The sequence below is a fragment of the Pelobates fuscus genome, chromosome 6 (genome assembly GCF_036172605.1).
Source record: "Pelobates fuscus isolate aPelFus1 chromosome 6, aPelFus1.pri, whole genome shotgun sequence".
NCBI classification, from domain to species: Eukaryota; Metazoa; Chordata; class Amphibia; order Anura; family Pelobatidae; genus Pelobates; species Pelobates fuscus.
Window position 1 is genome coordinate 102,676,154 of NC_086322.1, and position 22,949 is coordinate 102,699,102.

General features: G+C 41.9%; 1 protein-coding gene across 1 annotated transcript in view; it reads left to right on the forward strand.

Annotated features, from left to right (window-relative positions):
* Positions 1 to 22,949, forward strand: part of LOC134614390 (EF-hand calcium-binding domain-containing protein 6-like) — a 144,228-nt gene that overhangs the window by 116,933 nt on the left and 4,346 nt on the right. The window contains exons 14-17 of the mRNA XM_063458122.1: positions 17,102 to 17,192; positions 17,321 to 17,445; positions 19,935 to 20,178; positions 20,912 to 21,081. Of these exons, the coding sequence (XP_063314192.1) occupies positions 17,102 to 17,192; positions 17,321 to 17,445; positions 19,935 to 20,178; positions 20,912 to 21,081 (630 nt within the window). The remainder of the gene's footprint in view (positions 1 to 17,101; positions 17,193 to 17,320; positions 17,446 to 19,934; positions 20,179 to 20,911; positions 21,082 to 22,949) is intronic.

Below are 22,949 nucleotides of genomic sequence, written 5' to 3' on the forward strand. Positions count from 1 at the left end.
AGAACTTGCAATAAAGAAAGCCTAAATAGGGCTCTCTTTACAGGAAGTGTTTATGGAAGGCTGTGTAAGTCACATGCAGGAAGGTGTGACTAGGGTTCATAAACAAAGGGATTTAACTCCTAAATGGCAGAGGATTGAGCAGTGAGGCTGCAGGGGCATTTTCTATACACCAAAACTGCTTCATTAAGCTAAAGTTGTTCAGGTGACTATAGTGTCCCTTTAATAACAGAGGTTGCACTTCACGGCTGGAGAATTGCACGTGTCCCAAAATCATAAAATTGACTGGGGGAGTTAAATAGTTACAGGCCAGTAAGTCAGGAAATAACTACGGACAGAAATTATTGTCACATTTATAAAAATAAAAAGGTTTAAAGGGTTCCGGGGAACCTGGATTTACTTTTGAGGAAGTTCCGTATCTTTCTTACTGGATTCTAAAAAAAAAGGGTTGTGAACGTATTGTGCATATATGGATTTTGTGCCACATCCCTAACATAAGTTTAAAAAAATCCATAGAAAAATGGATGAAATTCAAAATATTTTTTACTTAAATAACACAGGTAATGTTTTACCTAGCTATCTGTATAACCTATCAAATAACTTACATATTAGTAGGATTGACTGTTTGAAAAAACAATGTTAACAAACATCGTGTGTGGTTTGCTGTGTGAATCAGTGTAAATAATTCTTTTTTCATTGTGGTTGTTCTCTTTAATAAGACTCTATGTTTTTATACATCATCCTGTTGGTTTGAGCGACGGAGATTCCAGGGCTGATTTTATTCTTTGGCAGAGAATGCACATGTGTAGTGTGCGGAAGTTTTAGGGAAAAAAATCAATAGTGTTTTAGATACAATGAAACCATATGTGCCCATTCTCTGGGTTTGGTAAATGAGAAGTTCAGTAATATTATAGGGTGATGTTTGTTCAGGTTGTTAATGTTTGCATTAGGGCTTATTACAAGTGTTGGAAAAGAATGGATTGTACGAAATATCCTGCAAATAGTGTTACAATGGCTTCAGATCTGGCACTGTGTCAAGTTTAACGGATGCTCTTAAAAAGCAATTGTTCCTTTTTCTATAAAGGGTTGCCTATTGAGCAGTTAATCAGGTGCTGATTACAAGTAGCAGCACATTGGGGAAACCAGGAGAGCTCTGATAGGGACTGGAATCCAATAAAAATTTGCACCCCTTGCCAGAGCAGATTAGAGATTTGGAAAAACAAAGACTCCCTCAGATATTATTCCTTTTTGTCAGTTTTTGACTGAAGGGACAGGAGTGTGACAATATCAGGCCTCTCAATCGTCTCAATTTCAGCAAGACAGTCACAATTATGCGTCTTGTCCCGAAATCCTAACTTTGGAACAATCCCCAAACAGCCTAGTGTGAGCACATTATCAGACGTGCGTACACTACGATAATAGCACTGAAACCCAGCAGAGAGCACTGAAACATTGCTCCCTGGATGTTCCACCCTCAGTAGACTTGTCTGTATGATTGACAGGCAGCCTGGTTTGCATGCATGCCAGGCTGACCTGTTAGTTCTTTGGGTGAACCTGCCCCCACTCTCTGCAGGTCTACCTCTTTCTGCACCATTTAACACGCCCACTGGCATGCCGCTTGATGGGACTTTGAAGTAGGGAAGTATGCAATATGTCATGGGACCCATAATTGCTGCAGCAGAAACACAAGGGGTCATAGGATATAAAGGGACAGTGCCTGACTTACATACCAAATGCCTTTAAGCATGTAATTCTAAGGCACCCCCGCCCCATCTGCACCCCAAAAAATGCAGATTTAATAATTTTATTAACTGGGTATTACAGGCTTAAAAAAAACTTTAAAAGAAACATCTATCAATATCTAATAACTGAATTTTAGGGTTAGAGTGGGATGAATTTCGTATTTGGGTACAGAGGGTGGTGATTATTCAGTATATTTAGAGTTAGAATTGAGTAAACTTTAGAATTATTTATTTATTTATTTATTTATAAAATATTTGACCCGGAAAGATACATTGAGATTTCTCTCGTTTTCAAGTATGTCCTGGATCAACAAATCATTGCATTGTTACAATTAGGGTACAATAAAATACAAAAACAATATTAATACACAATAAATACAAAATTTAACGTAGAACAGGTAGGAAATATATAATCAACCATGACAGGTGAATTCTGTTTTGAGGTATGTAGAAAGGGATCTCTTAAAGGACTTTAGGCTTAGGGAAGATTTTAAATTGTGCGGGAGGTCATTCCACAATTGCGGTGCTCTGTAGGAGAAGGAGGATCGGGCTGCTTTCTTTTTGTATTGAGGTAGACTAAGTAAAGTGTTGGTACTGGATCGGAGGTTATAGGAAGTGGGAACAGCCGGGGAAAGCATTGTGTTCAGGTAGGGTGGGAGTTTCCCAGAAAAGCTCTTAAACACAAGGCTGGAAAGATGAAGGGTGCGTCTGGATTCCAGCGACAGCCAGTTTAGTTCTTTTAGCATGTCACAATGGTGTTTAGATGCAAGCTTTTCTATGTGCAGGCCAAAAGATAGATTGGGGTCTAACATCATACCCAAGTATTTGAAAGAGTGGACCTCGGTCAGTGTGCCATTTGAATTTGTTTTGATGGATAGGTGGGAATTGTGTAATTTGTGTAATTTAGGTACTGTTCCAAAGATCATTGTGACAGTTTTGTCAGTGTTCAGGAAGAGTTTATTTTTTGCGATCCACTTTTCTACCTCTGTAAACTGGTCTTGGAGTACAGCCTCAAGCTGCGGTAGATCGGAATTGCTCGCATAGATTACCGTGTCATCTGCGTACATGTGTACATTTGAGGATTTGCAGACATTAGGCAGATCATTTATAAATAATGTAAATAGTAGGTGGCCGAGAATGGAACCTTGGGGAACACCACAAGTGACTGGGAGAGGGAGGGATTCGCTGTCAGAAACGGACACATATTGCGAGCGATCTGATACATACGATCAAAACCAGTTTAGCGAACAATCACCAATACCTGAGTTTTTGAGTTTGTGCAGTAGAATGTCGTGGTCTTCTGTGTCAAAGGCCTTTGCAAAATCAAGGACAATAGCTCCAGTTAGGTCTCCTTGTTCCATGCCAGTTTGGATGTCATTGCAAACTTTTAAGAGGACAGTTGTAGTGGAGTGATTCTGGCGAAAGCCCGATTGATCAGGGGTCAGATAGTTTGATTGTTGGTAGTACTCACATAGTTGCGTATGGACACATTTTTCTAAGATTTTTGACAATAGCAATGATATAGGACGATAGTTAGAAACCAAAGTAGTGTCACCACTTTTATGGATAGGCACTACTCTCGCAGTCTTCCAAAGTTTGTGTATGTATCCAGACACCAAGGATTCGTTAATTAGAGTTGCGATGGGTTTAGCAATTGCCGGCGCACTGAGCTTCAACTGCATTGCTGGGATTTGATCAGGTCCGGACTGGCTTTTCATTTTTAGATTATTGTATTTTTACTTTATTTTTCAGAAGATTTCAAGAGGAGAAAGAAAAAAAAAAAAAAACAGAAAACAAACAAGGGGTACAGAAAGAAAAAAAGGGATTGGGGTACAGTCAGTAGTGTTAGAACATTTTAGTCATACACTTATTATACAATATTATGCATTAGTCATATTGCCTTTAAACTATATAAATCCTGTCCACATTTATTACATATACCCTATTGGATACCAATATGTCCACTCTAAGATTCCCCTCAGGATTTGTTAACAACTACTGAAGAAAATAGAAAAAAAAAAAAAAAGAAATAAAAATAAATAAATAAATAAATAAAAGGAAAAAGGAAAAAAGTCTCTCCTAGACATTCATATATTTAAACTAGTCTGTCAGTAAGAACTTATATTTGGTTTGGTTGCGTAATATTAAGAAAAGGAATAAATTATGTGTCCTGTTAGTTGTATATATCTTGAATTGTGTTAAAGCTTGACCTAGGCCAATAGTGAAGACTCAATTAACCCCTCATCGGCACTCACGATATGTAATATATCTCAACTCGCTTTCATTCCAAGAGATCGATCCACAAGGGGCTAAGCCAAAATTTTAATGGTTATTATTAAATTTCATTAATTCCTACTCAGTTATATTCTGAGTTATGTTCTGGTAATAACTAAAAGAATAGGTTTAATTTCTCACATCCTATTCTAAATATATACCCCATATGTCTGTTAAGCTTATTCGGTTATTATCTTTGTCTATAAGTTTTCCAACAGCTAGCTACTTTTAAACTTAGTTTCCCAATTTTAGTCTGGTTCCACATGGTAAGCTCATAATCTGTAGTCAGGGACATTAATGTTTTGATTTCATCTATTGTAGGTAAGATTGTAGTTTTCCAATTTCTAGCTATAAGAATTGACACTATAGATAGTAATAAAAAAATTAATTTGCGCATAGATTTAGGGATATGGTCCGGAAAGGCTTTGAGAAGAAGTGTTTTCGGTGTGTGATCTAACTTATATGATGTCACCTCTTGGATCATTGTTTCGACCTCTCTCCATAAATTGTTGACTCTTTCACATGTCCACCATATATGAAGCATAGTTCCTTTATAGGAGTGGCATCTCCAACATGTGTCTTGTACGTCAGAATAAATTGCATGAATGCGGGTAGGTACCATATACCATCTATATAGGATTTTCCGTGATATTTCAAAGTGTCCTGTGCATGAAGACATTCCCAAATGTGCCGTAAAAATATTGTTCCATTCATCTTCTGATATAATTTCTTGTATATCAGTTTGCCAATCTATCATAAATTTCGGTGTTGCTGTTTCTCTTGGGTTTGTTAGAATGTTATAACAGAGCGATAGTACTTTCCTAGGTGGAGTAAGTGCTATACACATCTCTTCAAATTTTGTAACTATCTTTCGAGTTGTTCGGTGTCCTACATATAAATTATTGTCAGACAGAAGGGCTTTAATCTGCCAATATGCAAATTTAGATTGTGGAAGAAGTGTAAATTCCGATTGGAGAGTCGAAAAAGGCTTTAACCCCTCTGTCGTGTAGAGTTTAGAGATATGTGTAATTCCTTTTCTATACCATTGTAAGTACGGAAATGTTTCATTACAGCTATATAAACTTTTTATGGGGGTTGCCAGTGACCATGGGTGCCCTGAACATAAGCTTGCTCTATTATTATCCCAAATTTTAAATAGAATTCTTGTCGGGTGTAATATGTCAGGAGTTACTTTCCGTTTTTGTAGGGGGAGCCATATTAAAGAATAAAGATCCTGGGTTCCGCAGCAATGTTCTTCTATTGCCACCCATTGCGGATTATATCTCTGTGGGTTAATAGAAGCTATGTTAGTTAAAATTGCAGCGTGATAGTACATTTTCAAATTCGGAAACCCCATACCTCCGCACTTCACTTGTCTCATTATTAAACCTTTTGGGACTCGGGGATGCTTCCCTCCCCAGCTAAAACGTAGCAATATCGCTTGTAAAGATGTAATAAATGTTTGAGGAACCTTAATCTGTAAAGATCTGAATAGGTAAAGTATTTTTGGTAAGATTTGCATCTTAATTGCAGATATTTTACCTATCCATGATAATAATACATTTCCCCAAGCTTTCAATTTTCATTTTTAGATTATTAAGATGTTTTTCAATGACACTAACAGGTACAGGTCTAAAAATGAACTTGTCTTTATTTGGACTTTGCAAATTTAGTGGGACCTGATCCACATTTGTAGTTTCAGGATGCGTCTCATTTATTAGCTTGGCAATCAGGGCAGTAGAGCATCCAACAAAATAATTGTAAAAGGCATTTGCTACATCTAAGGGAAGTTGCAGGGTTTGGTTATCCACTTTGACAGTGGAGGGTTGGGAGTGGATTGGGGGAGTTTGTAGTTTATTTATGACTTTCCAAAAGTTTCTAGGGTTTGAGATGTTATTGTTCAGAATGACATAGAAATATTGGGCCTTGGCCAATTTTGTCTGTTTTGTACATATATTTCACCATTGTCTATACACACAGTGATCATTCATAGAGCCAGTACGCTTAACCCCTTAAGGACACATGACATGTGTGACATGTCATGATTCCCTTTTATTCCTGAAGTTTGGTCCTTAAGGGGTTAAACTTTGACCACAAAGAATCCCAAAACTGGTACATTTGGATGAGATCAGCTGTGATCCAGTTCATATGTGCTCCTTTTACCCTCACCTTACGCAGCGGGAATGCAAATTCCAAATTTGTAGGAGTTCAAACTGAAAGAATTCAACAGCACTGTCTAGATCTGGGATAATGTTTAATCTGTGCCATGGGAGGTTCTTGATGTCCTTTAGAAAGGATTCAAGATTACATTTTTTGAAGGACCTAGTTATTTTAACCTTGGGAGAGGATTTAATAGCCTTTATTTTGCGCACACAGTACACTAAACAGTGATCACCGAAACTGTTTGGAAGAACACCGGCCTCCTGTATTCTATCAGGAGAAGTGGAGAGAATCCAATCGAGCAGGGTATGGTTATGGCTTTTAATGTTTATGCGAGTTGGGGAGGAGATTAATTGCGTTAGCTGCAAAGTCTTAAACAGCGTGCAAGAACTATTATTTTTAGGATTCAGCCAATCAATATTAAAATCTCCAAAGACCAACAGTTCACTTTTAGAGTTTTAAACTATGGTTTCACTAAGGAGATGGGCTATGTCAGAAAGGGAATGCACAGGGGAGCTACGTGGGCGGTAGATTCCTGCAACAATGATTGATTTACTGCACGGGATCTCAATTGTGCCAGAAAGGAAATCAAAGGTGGCAGGAGGACTAAGGTTTTGTAAAGGGGTAAACTTTATGGAATTGTCAACATAAATAACAATGCCTCCTCCTCTCTTTGCTCTGTCATTTCTAAAACATTGAGGTTCATTGGGTATTTAGTTGTTATTTGGAGTTAAAACTAGGAGTAAGGGAAAGTTTAGACTTCAAGTGGTTACATTTATGACTTAGGAAATGTTTTGGGAAGGGTTAAATTTAGGTCTATACTTCGCGAACAACCCGCTCAACAAGTCTAAAGGGGTGGCCATTCTCTTTTCGGAAGACACCCCCTTCCAGAAAGAAGAGGAACAAGCAGACCCCCAAGGGAGATTCATCTTCCTGAAGGGCACAATTCACCAAGTAAAGTACACGTTCGCAAACGTATACCTACCCAACAAGGGCCAGAAGGTCTTCCTACAGAAGACACTTGGAGCCCTGGAGGATTTTGGGGAAGGCAGGATAGTGCAAGCATTACGAGCCAGGCGACAGAAATGTTATGTGCCACAGATTAACCAAGGGGGAGAAAGCCACCTGACCCCAAAAGCCATAGCAGAAGCTTTTAGACAATATTACGCCACCTTGTACAATCTCAAACACACAGCAGAGAACGCAGAAGGGGATACCACAAGTATTCAAGACAAGCGCAGGGAGTATGTCACACGCCACATCACCTCTAAACTAAGCACAGAAGCAAAAGAAGCACTGGACGAACCCATCTCTATAGAAGAGATACATCAGGTGGTGAAGCTCGCGAAGACAGGGAAAAGCCCGGGGCCAGACGGGTTCACCGTACAGTATTATAAAAGATATGTGGCGGCCCTAGCGCCACACCTGATGACAGTCTTCAATTCCATCAGGGAAGGGAACACACTAGATCCTGCTATGCTGCTGGCTCACGTGGTGGTACTACCAAAGGAGGGGAAGGACCCAACAGAGTGCGCCAGTTATAGGCCGATCTCTCTGTTGAACGCAGACTTAAAGCTTTTTACAAAGATCCTAGCTCTCCGCATCCAACCACACCTGCCGGGGCTCATCCATCCGGACCAGGTGGGATTCGTCAAAGGCAGGGAGGCAAGAGACAACACGGTAAAAGTCATCAACCTGATACACGCACCTCAACAGCACTTGTCCCCTGCACTGATGATATCGATGGATGCGGAGAAGGCGTTCGACAGGGTGGATTGGTCATTTCTTATGGTAGCGCTTAAACAGGCAGGATTCGGGCCATATATGTTCTCGTGGATACAGGCTCTCTATTGTAAACCAGCTGCAAGAGTCTGTGTGAATGGGATTCTATCGCGCCCATTTGACATACGCAACGGAACCCGACAGGGATGCCCCCTATCGCCCCTACTCTTCGTTATCAGCCTGGAACCATTCCTCAACGCAATACGGGGGAACTCGGAGGTGGGGGGAGTGGGGGGGCCCTGGGGAGAAAGCAAACTCTCGGCGTATGCCGATGATCTGCTTTTCTCAGTCACAGACCCGGGTACGTCCTTGAGGGCACTTATGCACGCATTCGAGGAATATCATCTCCTCTCGAACCTACAGATCAACTACAAAAAATCGGAAATCCTGAACGTAGGATGTGACACGCGTACGGTGCGAAGAATTCGCGACAAATTCCCACTACACTGGTGTGGCGCAGCCTTGAAATACCTGGGGGTGTGGGTAACAGCAAAGCTGTCTGACTTATTTCACCATAACTTTGACCCACTCTTGGAGAAGATACAAAAAGACCTCCGACACACAGACAACCCACCGCATACGAAGCATTGTGTGATCAAGACACCCCCTTAGCGCATGGGATATCGGTACTATACCAAATGATACTATCTACCCAGAGAGGAAATCAACCCCCATATTATACTAAGTACTGGGAGAACGACCTGGGACACACGCTCACGGATGACCAATGGCTAGAAGTATTTGTGAACATACACAAATCCTCAATTAGCACAAAGTACCAGGAATTGGGATACAAGCTAGTTACCCACTGGTATAAGACCCCCGCAAGGCTTTCCGCCGCGGGCCTAAGCGGAAACCCAGAGTGCTGGCGCTGCGAAAAGGAACTGGGCACACAATTCCACATTTGGTGGAACTGCCACGACATCAAACCCTTCTGGGAGGGGGTGCACACGATCATTTCCGATATAACAGACGCCAGCGTAGAGTTCACCCCTGAAGCCTATCTGTTACATGTCACCTCTATGCCACCTACGAAATACAAAAAGACAGTGATACCGCACTTACTCAATGCAGCACATAGCCTGATACCCAGCCACTGGAGACTAAAAGCAGTACCCACCACTAGAGACTGGGTAAAAAGAGTGGAAGAAATCAGAGAAATTGAGGAACTCATTTTGACATCAACGGGGAGGACCCAACGATACTACCAGACCTGGTACCACTGGACAAAATGGCTCTCAGATGACCCAGCAAGCGGACAGAGGGCGCGAGGGCGGGGGCTGACAGCCCCGCGGGGGGCAGGAGGCGGCCCTGGCGGGGGGGGGAGAGACCTGAGAATTCCATCTGAAAAAAGGTGGTCCTACACTGACCCTTCACCCGCTTTACCCTCTCTATACAGAACATCTCTATATCTGCCCATACCCCCCCTCCCAAGCCTGAAGCCCAATAATCCCGATCCCCCCTCCAGCAGGGGCACGGGGGGAGGGAAGGAACAAATGAGACACCGCAGGGAGACATACGCAACAGCCATAGGAACAGGTCTCTCAATGCCCCAATCCCTACAATGACCGGGGGGGGGGCCGCGGGCAGTGGGGGGGAGGGGAGGGGAGGCGGCAGCGACAGTGCACTCCAGCACAGAAACCAGGGGAGAGACGGGGGGGGGAGCGGTCGGGGGGGGAGGAGGGGTGACCTCGGCTTCACCTCAAACAGGGAGAATTGAGAAAAGCAAAAGCTATAGCCTACATTACTCTCAATTAATACCCACACCGGAAAAGGGAGTAACCAAGCTGTAATATCTATAAATACACAAACACCGGAGGGAGACCTAGGGGGGAAACGAATTTCATAGGAGGGAAGGAGGATGGCGAACAGGTACACACACAGGGACAGCATATGAAGCGGGGAGTCTAGTTAAAAGGCAAAAGAAAACAGTTAAAGGTTATGGTTCACGAGATTAAGCCACGATTCTAGGTAGTTTTAACTCTCTTTTTCTATCGCGGAGGTAGCCACAATAGTAGGTTCGAGAAATGCACGAGGTCAGATAGGTACTAGCCGATACATAGACAAGGAATGTGAATTACCATGTTGAATAACACTCAAGTGGCTCTGATAGTAAATTTGTAAACTATGTCAAACTGTACAAGTGCATCAATAAAAATGCTTTAAATAAAAATAAAAATAAAATTTAGGTCTAGGGAAAAATGTGAAGGCTTTTTGGTAAAACTTGCACACTTGTATGTCTCTTGTAGTTAAATCAGCCTCCTATGCTTTATTTTTGAACTGCAGTAGCTTTTATTCAGTATGCATCACTCAATGCTGTCCCTCCACCTCCTGCAAGACATTTCCTGTGTGAGAGGCTGTTAGTGGGCAGATGGGAAGTGATCCCTTTCACTTCCTGTCCAGCCACACTGGAGGAACCGGCAGTGCTTTATTACAGTTGTTATTATTATTATTATTATTATGATCACCGTTTATATAGCGCCAACAGATTACGTAGCGCTTTACAATATTATGAGAGGGGGATTTAACTATAATTAGGACAATTACAAGAAAACTTTCAGGAATGATAGGTTGAAGAGGACCCTGCTCGAACGAGCTTACATTCTATAGGAGGCAGGGCCGGACTTGGAGTGAAAAGCAGCCCTGAAAAAAAAAATCAATACCAGCCCCATAATGCATTGCGCCAGCATAGTGTGCAGATATGGAAGCGGGAAAAACCTTACAACTGAAAACTATCACTCAAACGTGAAAGAGAGCACTCATAGGACTTCAAAATAGACAAAATAGCGGATTTGTTGTAAGCAGATGTACATTTCCCCCAGCCCTCCATGTGTCACTATACCCTCCTCCCAGCCCTCCATGTGTCCCAATAGTTCCCCTCCAGCCCTCCATGTGTCCCTATACCCCCTCCCAGCCCTCCATGTGTCCATATGCCCTCCATGTGTTCCATTAGTTCCCCCCAGCCCTCCATGTGTCCCTATACCCCCTTCCAGCCCTCCATGTGTCCCAATACCCCCTCCCAGCCCTCCATGTGTCCCATTAGTTCCCCCACAGCTCTCCCTTTATCCCATTAGTTTCCTCCACCCCAGCTCTCCCTTTCACCATTAGTTCCCCCAGCTCTCCCTGTGTCCCATTAGTCCCCCCAGCTCTCCCTTTCTCCATTAGTTCCCCCAGCTCTCCCTGTGTCCCATTAGTTCTCTCGCAGCTCTCCCTGTGTGCCATTAGTCCCCCCAGCTCTCCCTGTGTCCCATTAATCCCCCACAGCTCTCCATGTGTACCATTAGTTCCCCCCACCCTAGCTCTCCCTTTCTCCCATTAGTTTTCCTCCAGCTCTCCCTTTCTCCCATTAGTTCTCCCCCAGCTCTCACTGTGTCCAATTAGTCCCTCCCCCAGCTCTCCCTATGTCCCATTAGTTTGCCCCCAGCTCTCCCTTTGTTCCATTAGTTCCCCCCAAGCTCTCCTTGTGTCCCATTAGTTTCCCTCCCAAGCTCTCCCTGTGTCCCATTAATTCCCCCAGCTCCCTCTGTGTCCCATTAGTCCCCCCAGCTCTCCCAGTGTCCCATTAGTCCCCCCCTCAGCTCTCTGTTCCCATTAGTCCCCCCAGCTCTCCCTGTGTCCCATTAGTCCTCCCCCTCAGCTCTCTGTTCCCATTAGTCCCCCCAGCTCTCCCTTTTTCCCATTAGTTTCCCCCCAGATCTCCCATGTGTCCCATTAGTTCCCCCCCCCCCCCCCCCATCCCCAGCTCTCCCTTTACCTTGCTGTAGTGTGGCCGAGCAGGCAGACTGTGGTGGAGGAGCTCCTGCTTACTGTACCCGGGCTGACAGGAAGCAGTTCTGTGCTCTCTGTGAGCACTTCCTGTCAGACCGGGTAGGGGAACAGGAGCTCCTCTACCACGGTCTGCCTGCTCGGCCACGCTACATTCTGTGACCTGCAGGAGAGGGAGCACATCCCCTCCTGCCGGTCACCCTGTAATTGCGCCGTACACAATTCTTAAACACTTCTTAAACAGTTGAAGAGTAGGGGAGTGTCTGATGGTGGTAGGCAGGCTATTCCATAGGAAGGGAGCCGCCTGCAAGAAATCCTGCAAGCGTGAGTTGGCTGTACGGGTGCGAGCAACGGACAGGAGAAGGTCACGGGCAGAGCGGAGATACCTATGGATCTGTGAAGAGATATAAGAGGGGCTAGAATTGTTCAATGCTTTATAGGTATGGGTTAGCACTTTGAATTGACTCCTATACAGGAAGCCAATGTAAGGACTGACAGAGGGGTGAGGTGTGAGAGGACTGACTAGAGAGGAAAATCAGTCTGGCGGCAGCATTCATTACAGACTGTAGAGGGGCAATATGGCTTTTGGGAAGACCAATTAGGAGAGGGTTACAATGATCCATGCAGGAAATTACTAGAGCATGGGCAAGCTCCTTGGTAGCATCTTGCGTTAGAAAGGGGTGGATGTGGGCTATGTTTTTAAGATGGAATCTACAGGATTTGGCAACATACTGGATGTGAGGCTCAAAGGTGAGACCAGAGTCAAGTATGATGCCAAGACAGCGCACTTACACGGATGGACTTATGTGGATACCACTAACTTGAAGGGAGAGAGAAAGAGGAGGATCAGTATTAGGAGGAGGAAAGACAAGGAGCTCAGTTTTAGAGAGATTGAGTTTCAGAAAGCAGGAGGACATTCAGTCAGAGATGGAAGAAAAGCAAGCAGTGACACATTGCAGGACGGCAGGGAGTGGTCTGGGGAGGAGGGATATATTTGGGTGTCATCAGCATACAGGTGGTAGTGAAATCCAAAAGAGATAATAAGTTTGCCAGTTCCTGCAGCTCTGCTAACAAGCATGGTTGGTTGACTGGGCTACAGAAGACACTTGCCAAATCTCGCCATCAGCCTATTTTAGCTCTAAAAAGGCACATTATAAGTGCTAAAAACAGGAAATGTGCCTTTAGGCACGTGCCTACTCTGTCTAATGGAAAATGTAGCCCTGGGCACATACCATGGATTGTACCACCCATTTCTATGTATTGTGGATTAAAACATATCTCATCACACATCATTAAACTTGATAATCGGCTATCTGAATATCTTTCTTCAGTAAGTCTTCTCAGGGTTTTGATCTACCTCTCTGAAGTTTATCTCAGCCAGCAGGTGAATGAGATGGCTTTGTCAATCTTTAAATTTCCAGTAAAATTAACAGTCAAGTTTATATCATAATTCTCTTATCACTTCCTGCTGGAAGAGAAACAAATAAGGTGGTCTCCTATTGCTGAGTGTGTGGGAGGGATCCTCCAACTGTTCTCTAGATGTCATTCATAAAAAAAAAAAAAAAAAAAAAAAAGAAATCTGTGTGATTGATAGCAGCGTGTTCTGTCTTATACGTGTATGTTGGTTTGCTGGATGAAGAGTCGCGCTAAGCAGTGCAGTCTTGGAAATATCGACTGATCTGGTTTTGAATACTGCTACTTTACCTGTAAGTCAATTTTATTTCTGAGTGTATTTCTCATTGAAGGGAAAAAATTTTTAATTAGAAGACATCACGTGTAATATTGTATCTATACTTAGCAGCAATGTTTATTCACAATGCAGAAAAGAGTGAAGCTGTTTGCCGTGCAACTTGTACTGTAAAGAGCCATTCTTCTAAGAGACTAGTTTTAATGGAATGAACAGCGGGAGCTTAGTCTGGAAATCATCTGATCTGCTCCTGGGTTATCCTCTTTTATTTTGAATTCTTGTGTTCATTGTCCCTCAGGGTTGCATAGTACATGGGATCCCCACTGAGGCTGTCTGTCCCAGGTCAGACTCAGACTGCTCATCCTCTGTGCTGATTGCTGTTAGAGAGTGTCAAGCCATACAATGAGGAAATTCCCCCACATCACGGAGAGAAACACACGATCACACGTAGAGCTGTCCACAAATAAAATATAAAATGTTGATGTTACAATTATTAATTTAAAAAAAACATTTTTATTACAAACTTCTAGTTTAAAAACAAAAACAAAACAATTGTCCCTTGTTAACATTTGAACATGGATGCATGGATACATCATATTCTAAATAATATTCTTGTATTCTACTTACCCATTAGAAGGTAATAACCTGTGCATTCCCAACCCCATTTCATGAATTATGGTAATAACTTATATTGGAGATCAGTTTTAACCTCCCCTTAATCCATAATTATATTTGCAGGCTGCCTTATGTTAACAGGGATTATGAAAACTAGATTAGGATTAGGTTAAGGGTTCTGGGAGTAAGGGTTAGAGATTGAGGTTTAGCTAGGGGCTTGTGATGAGTGAATGGGAGATTACAGGTGGAAAGCCATTAAGATTACACTAGGATTTATGGAAATGACTGGTATGCAAGACGTTATAGGAGCTAGATTTAAAAAGGACTGCCGTGATGGGCAAAAAATGAGAAATCACTGTATAGTAATTATACTCCCAATGAATACATGCATGCATTTTTCAGAGTTTGCAATAGTTGCAATTCTTATGCAGTTCTTTTTCTTTTCCCTGGAAGAGACTTTCAGTCTCTTCACATGGAGAGACTCTGATTGAGAAGCCTCTGAAGGTCTCCCTCTGTGCAACAGCGCACCCCTGCTGTGTGTGCATGCGTCGGCTCCTGCGCGCGCCTTCACAGTATCCTGATCTGAAGTATACGGTGGGAAAGTCAGGCGCACTCAACAGGGGAGCATCTGCAGCTTCTGTTTGATTGACAGCGAAGAGGGTGTTTTACTTATTATTTGTTAAAAAAAAAAAAAAAGGTGATTTCTCATAGAAATTTGCACTTTTATAAATTGTCATTATTATGGGATACTTCTCACCCATGAAACACTTCAGCAAGTTGAATTCCTTTATTGGTGTGGAGTGGTCCTTTAAATCCTCGGGTCATGAAATAGCAAAGTGGTCAGTGGTCATTCACAAGTAGGGAGTATTTATAGCAACATCTTAACAGTTACCAGTGGCTGTAATGAGAGTGTCATATACTTAGTGGTATGCCTTGTCTGGATCTTCATTTACCCATGTCACCATTGCTTTCCTTATCAAGAGGAATGACCACTTAGCTGTGGCGGGCCCTGATGCCAGTGCACCTTTGCACCACTGATAGTTCTAACTCTGATGACATTGTCAGTCACGAACAATAATAAATTACATTTTGCCAGTCGTTAGTCAACCTAATGTATTCATTACAAAGACACCTGTTTTTGGACTGCATCTTTCATTAGCCTGTCTGATAAAGTGCAAAACCTGGAGAAATAACAGTTTGTTTCTGCCGTGATAGACTTTTTTTTATATATATCCCTGAGTCCCGACAGTTATAATAAAACACTGAGTTTAATATTGTTGGTGTCTTTGTAGTCGTGAACAATTTATGAACTTGTTTTGTAAAAAAAAACTTTACTCCGTGTTTGGTTGCCTTTATTTATGTTATACCATTTATGGGATTTAGTCCTGTGTTGACTTAATCATTCATTTGCTAATTTGGGCAAGAAAGGACCTTAATGGCCCTTTCCTTCTAGTGGTCCTGCATAAGTCCTTGGTTCATGCCTTTATAACGCATATGGGGTTTTTCCTCCTTCACATGCTCTGTAAATGGATGTATTTTGATCGCCTTAAGGAAAAGAATGAGTTAAATGGACCAACATTTTGGCTTTGGCTCTAAAACCAATTCCTTTCACAGTCTTCCCAGCACCTGCAGGACATTTGCACATACATAAATAAATAAATTAACAATGAATAAATAATTTTAATCCAGCCACACAATGTTACCTTAAAGATTTGATCCTTTGGCGCTGCTTGTGTGTTTGTCGACTCCTAATTCTTTTTGATAAAGTCCTCAGATACTTGGTGGCTTTCAGGCAAATTTTAGGTATTGTTTTCGCTTGATTAGTTCTGTATGACCTGGGGTCGCCCTTAAAATCCACATCTCACATCGAGACTTGGAACGGCCTTCTTGCTTTTTTTTTTTAAAGGGATGCAAAGTGCCTGCCATTTCTCCGGACAAAAGCCTTTAAGGTTTGGCCTTCTCAACACAGCTACCGGTTTTGCTCAGTGAAGCACAAATAAATCTCATTAGCTAGCACATTTACTTATCATAGTGTAGCATAGGCGAACGTGGGACTCCCAGCTGTTTTAAAGATCAACCTTGGGCACTCCGGAGGTTGATCTAATTACAGAGCTAGTGATGGTTTGGAAATAGGGATAGGTGAACCTTGGGGGATTCTACTCCAGGCATTAACTAGAGTGTCGACAGTACACTCTAGTTAATACCTGGACAGTATTACCTGGAACAGTATTGTTGCTTTTCATGACAGCAATCTTTAACAGGGATTTGTATGAACCTTGATTCAAGAAGGTAAACCCACAAGGCCACCTGATGCATTTCTCTAGAGACACATTTTAATCATGTACAGGTAACTGTAGTGCAGTGTTTAGAACTGTGGACTCCACCATCCTCCTGTAGGTGATAAACACAAATGTATCAAAGTGCTTTCATTTGCACTACTAACCAAAGGTCTGTATTCAGTCGCCTGTCTTTATGTAGGTCTTATAGTGAATCTTTGTCACATTTGCAAAAAAAGGTCTTTTTTTTTATATATATATATATTTTTATAGTCTAATAAGAAACACTCTTTGTTTCATTTTCCGTTGGGTGAAATTTATTATGTGGGAGAAGTTGAAGTCACTGCTTCAATATTGATCCACTCTATCAACAGGTCTTCTCAAATGGTTTCCTCAATAGATTTATGATTTTTGTGGATATTTCCCTTGTAATAAAAAAGTAACTCTACCTTGCATATGTGCTTCATTTATAAATAATCCAGGAAAGATCTGGATCTATATAAATTAGTTGCCTGGGCGTTCGTATGCAGGATACTCTTTTTTTTTTTTTTTTTTAATCCAGGCATGAAACATGCAAGGCATTATTTACTGGGGGATTTTTTATTTTAGCCAGGGCTCTGTTGAATCTAGAGGTGTAGTGGTATTTGAGTATTTAGAGTACTTAGACTAGAAGTAGAACAATGATAAATTGCTGTTATTTTCATGTGCTTTTTTCCCGTTTGGAGTCTTTATTTTTCTGTCTTCTTACTATATTAAATACCATCATGAGATTAGCTCTACTAATTAACAATTAATCCTATCAGGAGGGGAGTCCCCAGTCTGTTCGATGAGAAATCTATGGTGTCTGATGAGCCTGAAGATAAAAAATATCCATCTGGGCGAACGACTGAGCAGGTAAGTGTTATATATGTTATATGTGTTGGATGTAAAACCAAAGATGTGTCTACATGAATTAATATAGCTATATGTCTCTACATTAATTAATATAGACAGTTAACCTATTTTCTCTTTTTTTTTCTAAGCTCTTTAAAATTATTAAAAGTTTAATACATGACAATTATGCTGCCGTCGAAAGGGCATTTGAAGAACTTGATGAAATGAATTCAAGGCGTCTTACTCAAGAAAATATGTACTTGCTACTAAAAGGGTATGTTTATAAATATTTATATTACATCGTCATTTAATCATTTGTTTTTTCTGTTGCAAATAATTTTACGTATTTTATTTTTGTTTTTGTTGTTTGCCTTCTAATGGGAATGTTAAGTCAAACCCTTTCATAAAACATATTGATTGTAAGGAAAAAATGTATGAAGGTACAAAGGACCCTTCATGAAAGTGTACTTTTGTACTTAATTTCCAAATGTGACAGGGCTATTCACAAAAATGTGAATTGTTGAGAATTATTATTATTATTTTTTTTTTTAAATCTTTTTCATGCGATGAAAAGACAGTCATACGTGTAATACCACAACAGTATTTACATGGTATTCAGAAACATTTCACATTAAATACCCGATATGGTTGAGGTACAATTCACATACCTTTTAGATATTATTGGGCTGGTATGTTGTAACGAGGCCTGAACTAGTAGAAATGTGGGTGTGTAAGACACCTGTCTATGTGCGTCAGTGCAGGTATCATGGAGCCATAGGGTGGGTGAGGCGTGTGGTATCCATTATGACTTCTGGCTATGGGGGTCAAGCCCCAGTCTGTTAGCTTAAGGCTAAGTAAGATGCCCCTTCTGGCACCAGGACTTGAGCTATGGTAGGCGCATGGTGTGTTGTGGCGTTCCCTCAAGGAGCCCCTTGCATAATCTTGGCCTGCACCCGTGTTGGCACCCATCTGAAGCTGCGTGGCTAATGCCTGTAGTGGTAGTGCACTGTGGGCCTTGGGCTATTTTATAATAGTGGTGACGGCTATGTTTAGTCGCGAGGTGGTTTAGTGTCTATGTCGAGTATGCATCTAGGTGGGTGGGAGCTGTAGGACTGTGGAAGGGTCTATCTGCACCCATAGGGCATAGGTCTAGTGGTGTTATATGAGACTTAAAGCCACTATGCTAAGCAGGGTTGTAGAGCTCCCGTGCTGGCAGTACCTTGCCATGTTTGATAACCCAGAGGGTCCCTGGAGTCGACCACCTGTAGGCAATGCCAGCTGCTTGGAGTGGTTTAGTGAGTGGTTGCATATGTTTGCGCCAGAGGAGTGTGGCCCTGCTCAAGTCCTGAAAAAAGGAGAGTCGACAGACCTCGAACTCAGAGGGAGTCTTTCCTTGTAGCGCTACGAAGAGCCCCAATTTGTCTGTCATTGATTGGCACCGCAGTATGATGTCTCACGAAGCTGCGTTATGTGTTTGCGGGGATTTAGCAATTCTATAAACTCTGTTGAATAGGAAAGTTTTGGCTTGTCTTGCTGGGAGTAGTGCGGTCACAAGGCACCTGATGAAGTGTGGTAATTTTTACAGCGGCACTGATTCCTGCACCCCTCTGATTTTGACGTTTTTGCGTCTTCCCCTGTCATCCAGTAGGTTGACTTATCTGGACAGGGCTGTTTGTGTGGAGTGTAGGTGTTGTACCTTCTACCCCAGTACTTGTAGCCCCTGTTTCTGGCCCTCAACTTCATTCTCTGTTGCTTGTGTGTGCGCTGTCACTGTTTGCACGTCCACTTTTATCACTACCAGATCAGCCTCCCACATTTGCCTAAGATTCTGCTGTAGGCCTTTCAACATGGCCTCTATGTCACTCTTGAAGGCTGGGGCACTGTTCTCTGCTATCCGTGGGGGTGCGGGGTGACAGGAACTGAGTGGTGGGCTGTTTGGTTGTTCCCTTTTCTCTGAGGGCAGTGGGGAGGCGTGGCAGGAAGACGAGATCCGTACTGCGCTTGGGGCCTGCAGCGGTTTTGGGGATGTGTGGGAGTGTTTTTTGAGACCTGTGCCCATCTCACCTGCACTTGGTAGGCAGGGGTGCCAATCTTCCAGGTCGGGTGTGTTCCAGGGTCAGAGTCCCTCTGCTGTGACTTGCTGCCATCCACCCGCGTGTGCTAGGCCTTGTCGCCTCGGCGTAGAGTTTTGGAGCTGGGCGTAAGAAAGAACGGCATCAGTGTGTCAGCTGGCTGCCCCAGAATCCACGTCAGGGTCTGTGGTCAAAATAGGTGCCAGATACCCCTATTATTACGGATTTAGATGGGCTCTGCAGGAGCTCTGGGAATGTGCATCCGCTCCAGTGCAGTGTCAGGCTCCGCCCCCCCATTGTTGAGAATTCACAGAATATTCAAAGTGAATTTCAAACTTAAGGAGAAAATAACTAAATCATAAAAGCTAATTCCAGGCAGTTTGACAAAATCTCTATTTATGCATGTTCGGAACAAAAATTAGTTTGGGACAAAATGTCCCTTAATTTACGCAGTGTACATTGACTGAAAGAATTGCCTTCATTAGTTCCAATGGTAAGTCGGCCATCAGTGAGTGATGGCTAAATTATTTTGTAGTTGCATCATGTTCTCTTTAACCCTAAGTAAGACCTTGGTGAAAATCTCAGACATGACCTGTCTCTTTTAAACTGTAAACATGAGCAAATAAAATCCTTTAAATAAACTAATAAAATGTGCATTTAGTGTAACACATTTACATATTCCTTCATGAAGGTTTGACATACAGCCTGCAGTCACTCGAGGAGAAATACGCAGAATTTGGAACACCCTCATCACAAACCAGGACAAAACCTTGGATTACTTGCAGTTTGTGAGGCATTTTGGGTATTCACCCAAATCTGCCTGTTACCCCAATGCAAAAATCAGCCCCCCAAAGAAAGGAGATGGGAATTTTAAAATGCGATCTAATAAGCTGAATTGTGACTCTGACATACTCATTGATAACGTTCGTGCAAAGGTAACTGCATTTACATAAAATAACTTTATATTTATAGCTGGAAAATATGAGAACTAGGAAATGTTTAATATTTATTACTGTATTTTTTTTAATTAAATATTATATATATATATATATATTATAAAGTATTATATATTATTTATTATTATAAATGTATTGTTATATTTTCTATATTTTTATTGTAGTTAGACAAACAGTTACAAGCAGATGTATCAATAAATTTTAGACATGTACCATACATATCTTTGTAGGAATTAAAGAAACATTCCAAGCATTATAGTGAGAGGAGTGCTCTAGCACCACCCCCCCTGTAATTTGTCAAACTGTTTTAGAACAGATTTGGGTCTTGACCTCCATCCACAGTCTTATTACCTTGATTCGGGGACTTCAGGAGAATCTAAATAGCTCTACTAAGCTAAGCAAAGCCATGCAGGGTCTCCCTCATTAGCTGAGTGTGTCAGCTGAGTGCTCTTGGCCAATAAGTACGGGCGCGGTTTGGTCATTCTTGGGTAGAACTATCTAGCTTCTCCTACAGGAGAAGACCAGATGTAGTGTAGGAACCTTGGGAACCCAACTAAGTTGTCAAACCAATCTAAAACAGTTTGACAAATTACACTGGAATAGTGCCAGTGTAACTCTGTCACTATACTCACCAAAGGGATTGTCATCTCTTCTGCATTCACTTTTGTGCTTTGCTTTATTACCTCCTTTGATTCAATTTTCCTCGACATAGGTGGAGTACTTGTGGGATGATTTGCACAGAGAATTTGAAGATCTTGACCCTTATCACACAGGCTACGTGAGCAGAGAAGAATTCCAGGATATATTATTAGAACTTTGTATCCAGCTGAATGAATATGAACGTGAAATGTTGACCAAGAAATTTAATAATGGTGATGGCCGGTGAGTGAAATGTTTCTTCTTAAAGTGAATCTTCATAAAGCACAGTTTGAAGGAATTCTGAAGGTCAAGAACTAAGATGAAAAGCTTGAAATATATTTTGATGAGCATTTCCTTTCTATACACAGACTAGACTTGGTAATGCATTTTGTCTTCCCTAGCTATCATTTTAGTTTGGCCATTTGAAATTTGCTTTCAGGATGTGGTATTAACAAAATTTGATCTTGAGGTTTTGGCTCAAACTGGTAAGTCCTTTGATTGGCAATAAGAGACAATTTCTTGGATTAATTGTGGGAAAAAAAATAGTTTCTCTCACTAGTGGAGAAGCACAGCTAGTAACCATTACCTGGGTTGGCTTAGGAAAAATTAGGGTAAACTGTTCCAGAGACTGTTGAATGGTTTTCATTGTATCTTTACTGGAAATCGCTGCTGTGGAACACATGGCCATATTAAAGCGGCACTGTCATGCCAAAATTACCTTTCTTTAATCGCTTCCTCTTCTCTCCCTCTGCCAGGATCTGTTCTTCATTTGTTCCTGTCTGCTCTAGTTTTCTTTAAAACATTAGACAAAGTAGGGACTACTTTGTCTTATGGAGGTTTCCTACGCCTGACCATCTATGACCAGTGGAGGAGCAAAGTGTGCTCCGTTTCCTGTGGTCAGAGAAATTTTCCCACAATTCTCACCTTTCCTCCATGTTCTCGCGATGCCTCCTTTCCGTATTCCTGAACGCCGGCAAAACTACCGAATTTTGTCCTAACAGAATGAGAGCAGTTTGTCCATTCGTGTTATGACGAAATTCGGGACTTTGCTCGGTTCGAAATTTCATTCAAATAATTGAAATTCCGATCCGCTCGTGGCTGCATCTTACAGCTGCTTAGTAGATGGCTCCCTAATTCCCACGGTATTAGGCCAACTTCACTAATACTAAGTAAAGATTACTCGGTATTTGTGATTAATCTGCCCCTACTCGCTATATCGTGAGTAGGGGCATGTCTAGTAAACAGTGAGCAGCCTGTGGCTGCTCACTGTTGTAAAAAATAATTAAAATAACCCTCCCTTTGGTGTGGGCCCTAAATTAAAATGGGGGGGACCTATTGTCCTCCTTCCTGGCCCCCGCCCATGAGCTGCGGGTGGGGGCCCTAAATAAAAATGGGAGGATACCCCCCCAGGTGAGTAGGGGTCCCCAAGCCCCTATTCACTCCCCCACCCAATTTTTTTAAATAAAGACCTACCTACCCCCCTCACCATAAAATTAGTGAGGGGGTAACGAGAAAACTAAATCCCTGTAAAAAAAAATAATAACTTACCATTTGATGTCTTCTTTTAAAATATTGGGATGTATGTAATATCCAATACTGCCCCTCTAATGTATTCAATGATTGGTCAGGACTGGGCAATATCTGCAGGAAAATGCTTGGATACACTAAGGATACTTACAATATTCAGTCCAAACCCGCACACAGTGCAAACCAACTGATGCGCAGAGAGTGTATGTGGACAATGTTTCTCTCTTCCTCAGTCCTATTCTTGTTTCCTCTCGTCCTAACTCTCCTGCTTCCTCTTCTCTGAGCTTTGGCTGTGATTATTTTCACAGGCAATGAAATTAAGTTCTTTCTGCCTATCTATATGTCGGTTCGTCAGTCTGTCCATGTGACGACCGTCCGTCTGTCCATGTGCCAGTGTCTTTATGCCCTTTTTTTTCCTTTTAGCTCTGTCTCTGTGTTTGTCATTGTCTGTTTCTATCTCTATATAATTCAGGAACCTCTGTGTTAAAACTCACCTGTTAAGTGATGGATGTGCAGGCCATGTATAGTATACAGATACAATATAACTTCATATTACAAATACAGCATAGTTTTATTAATGATTG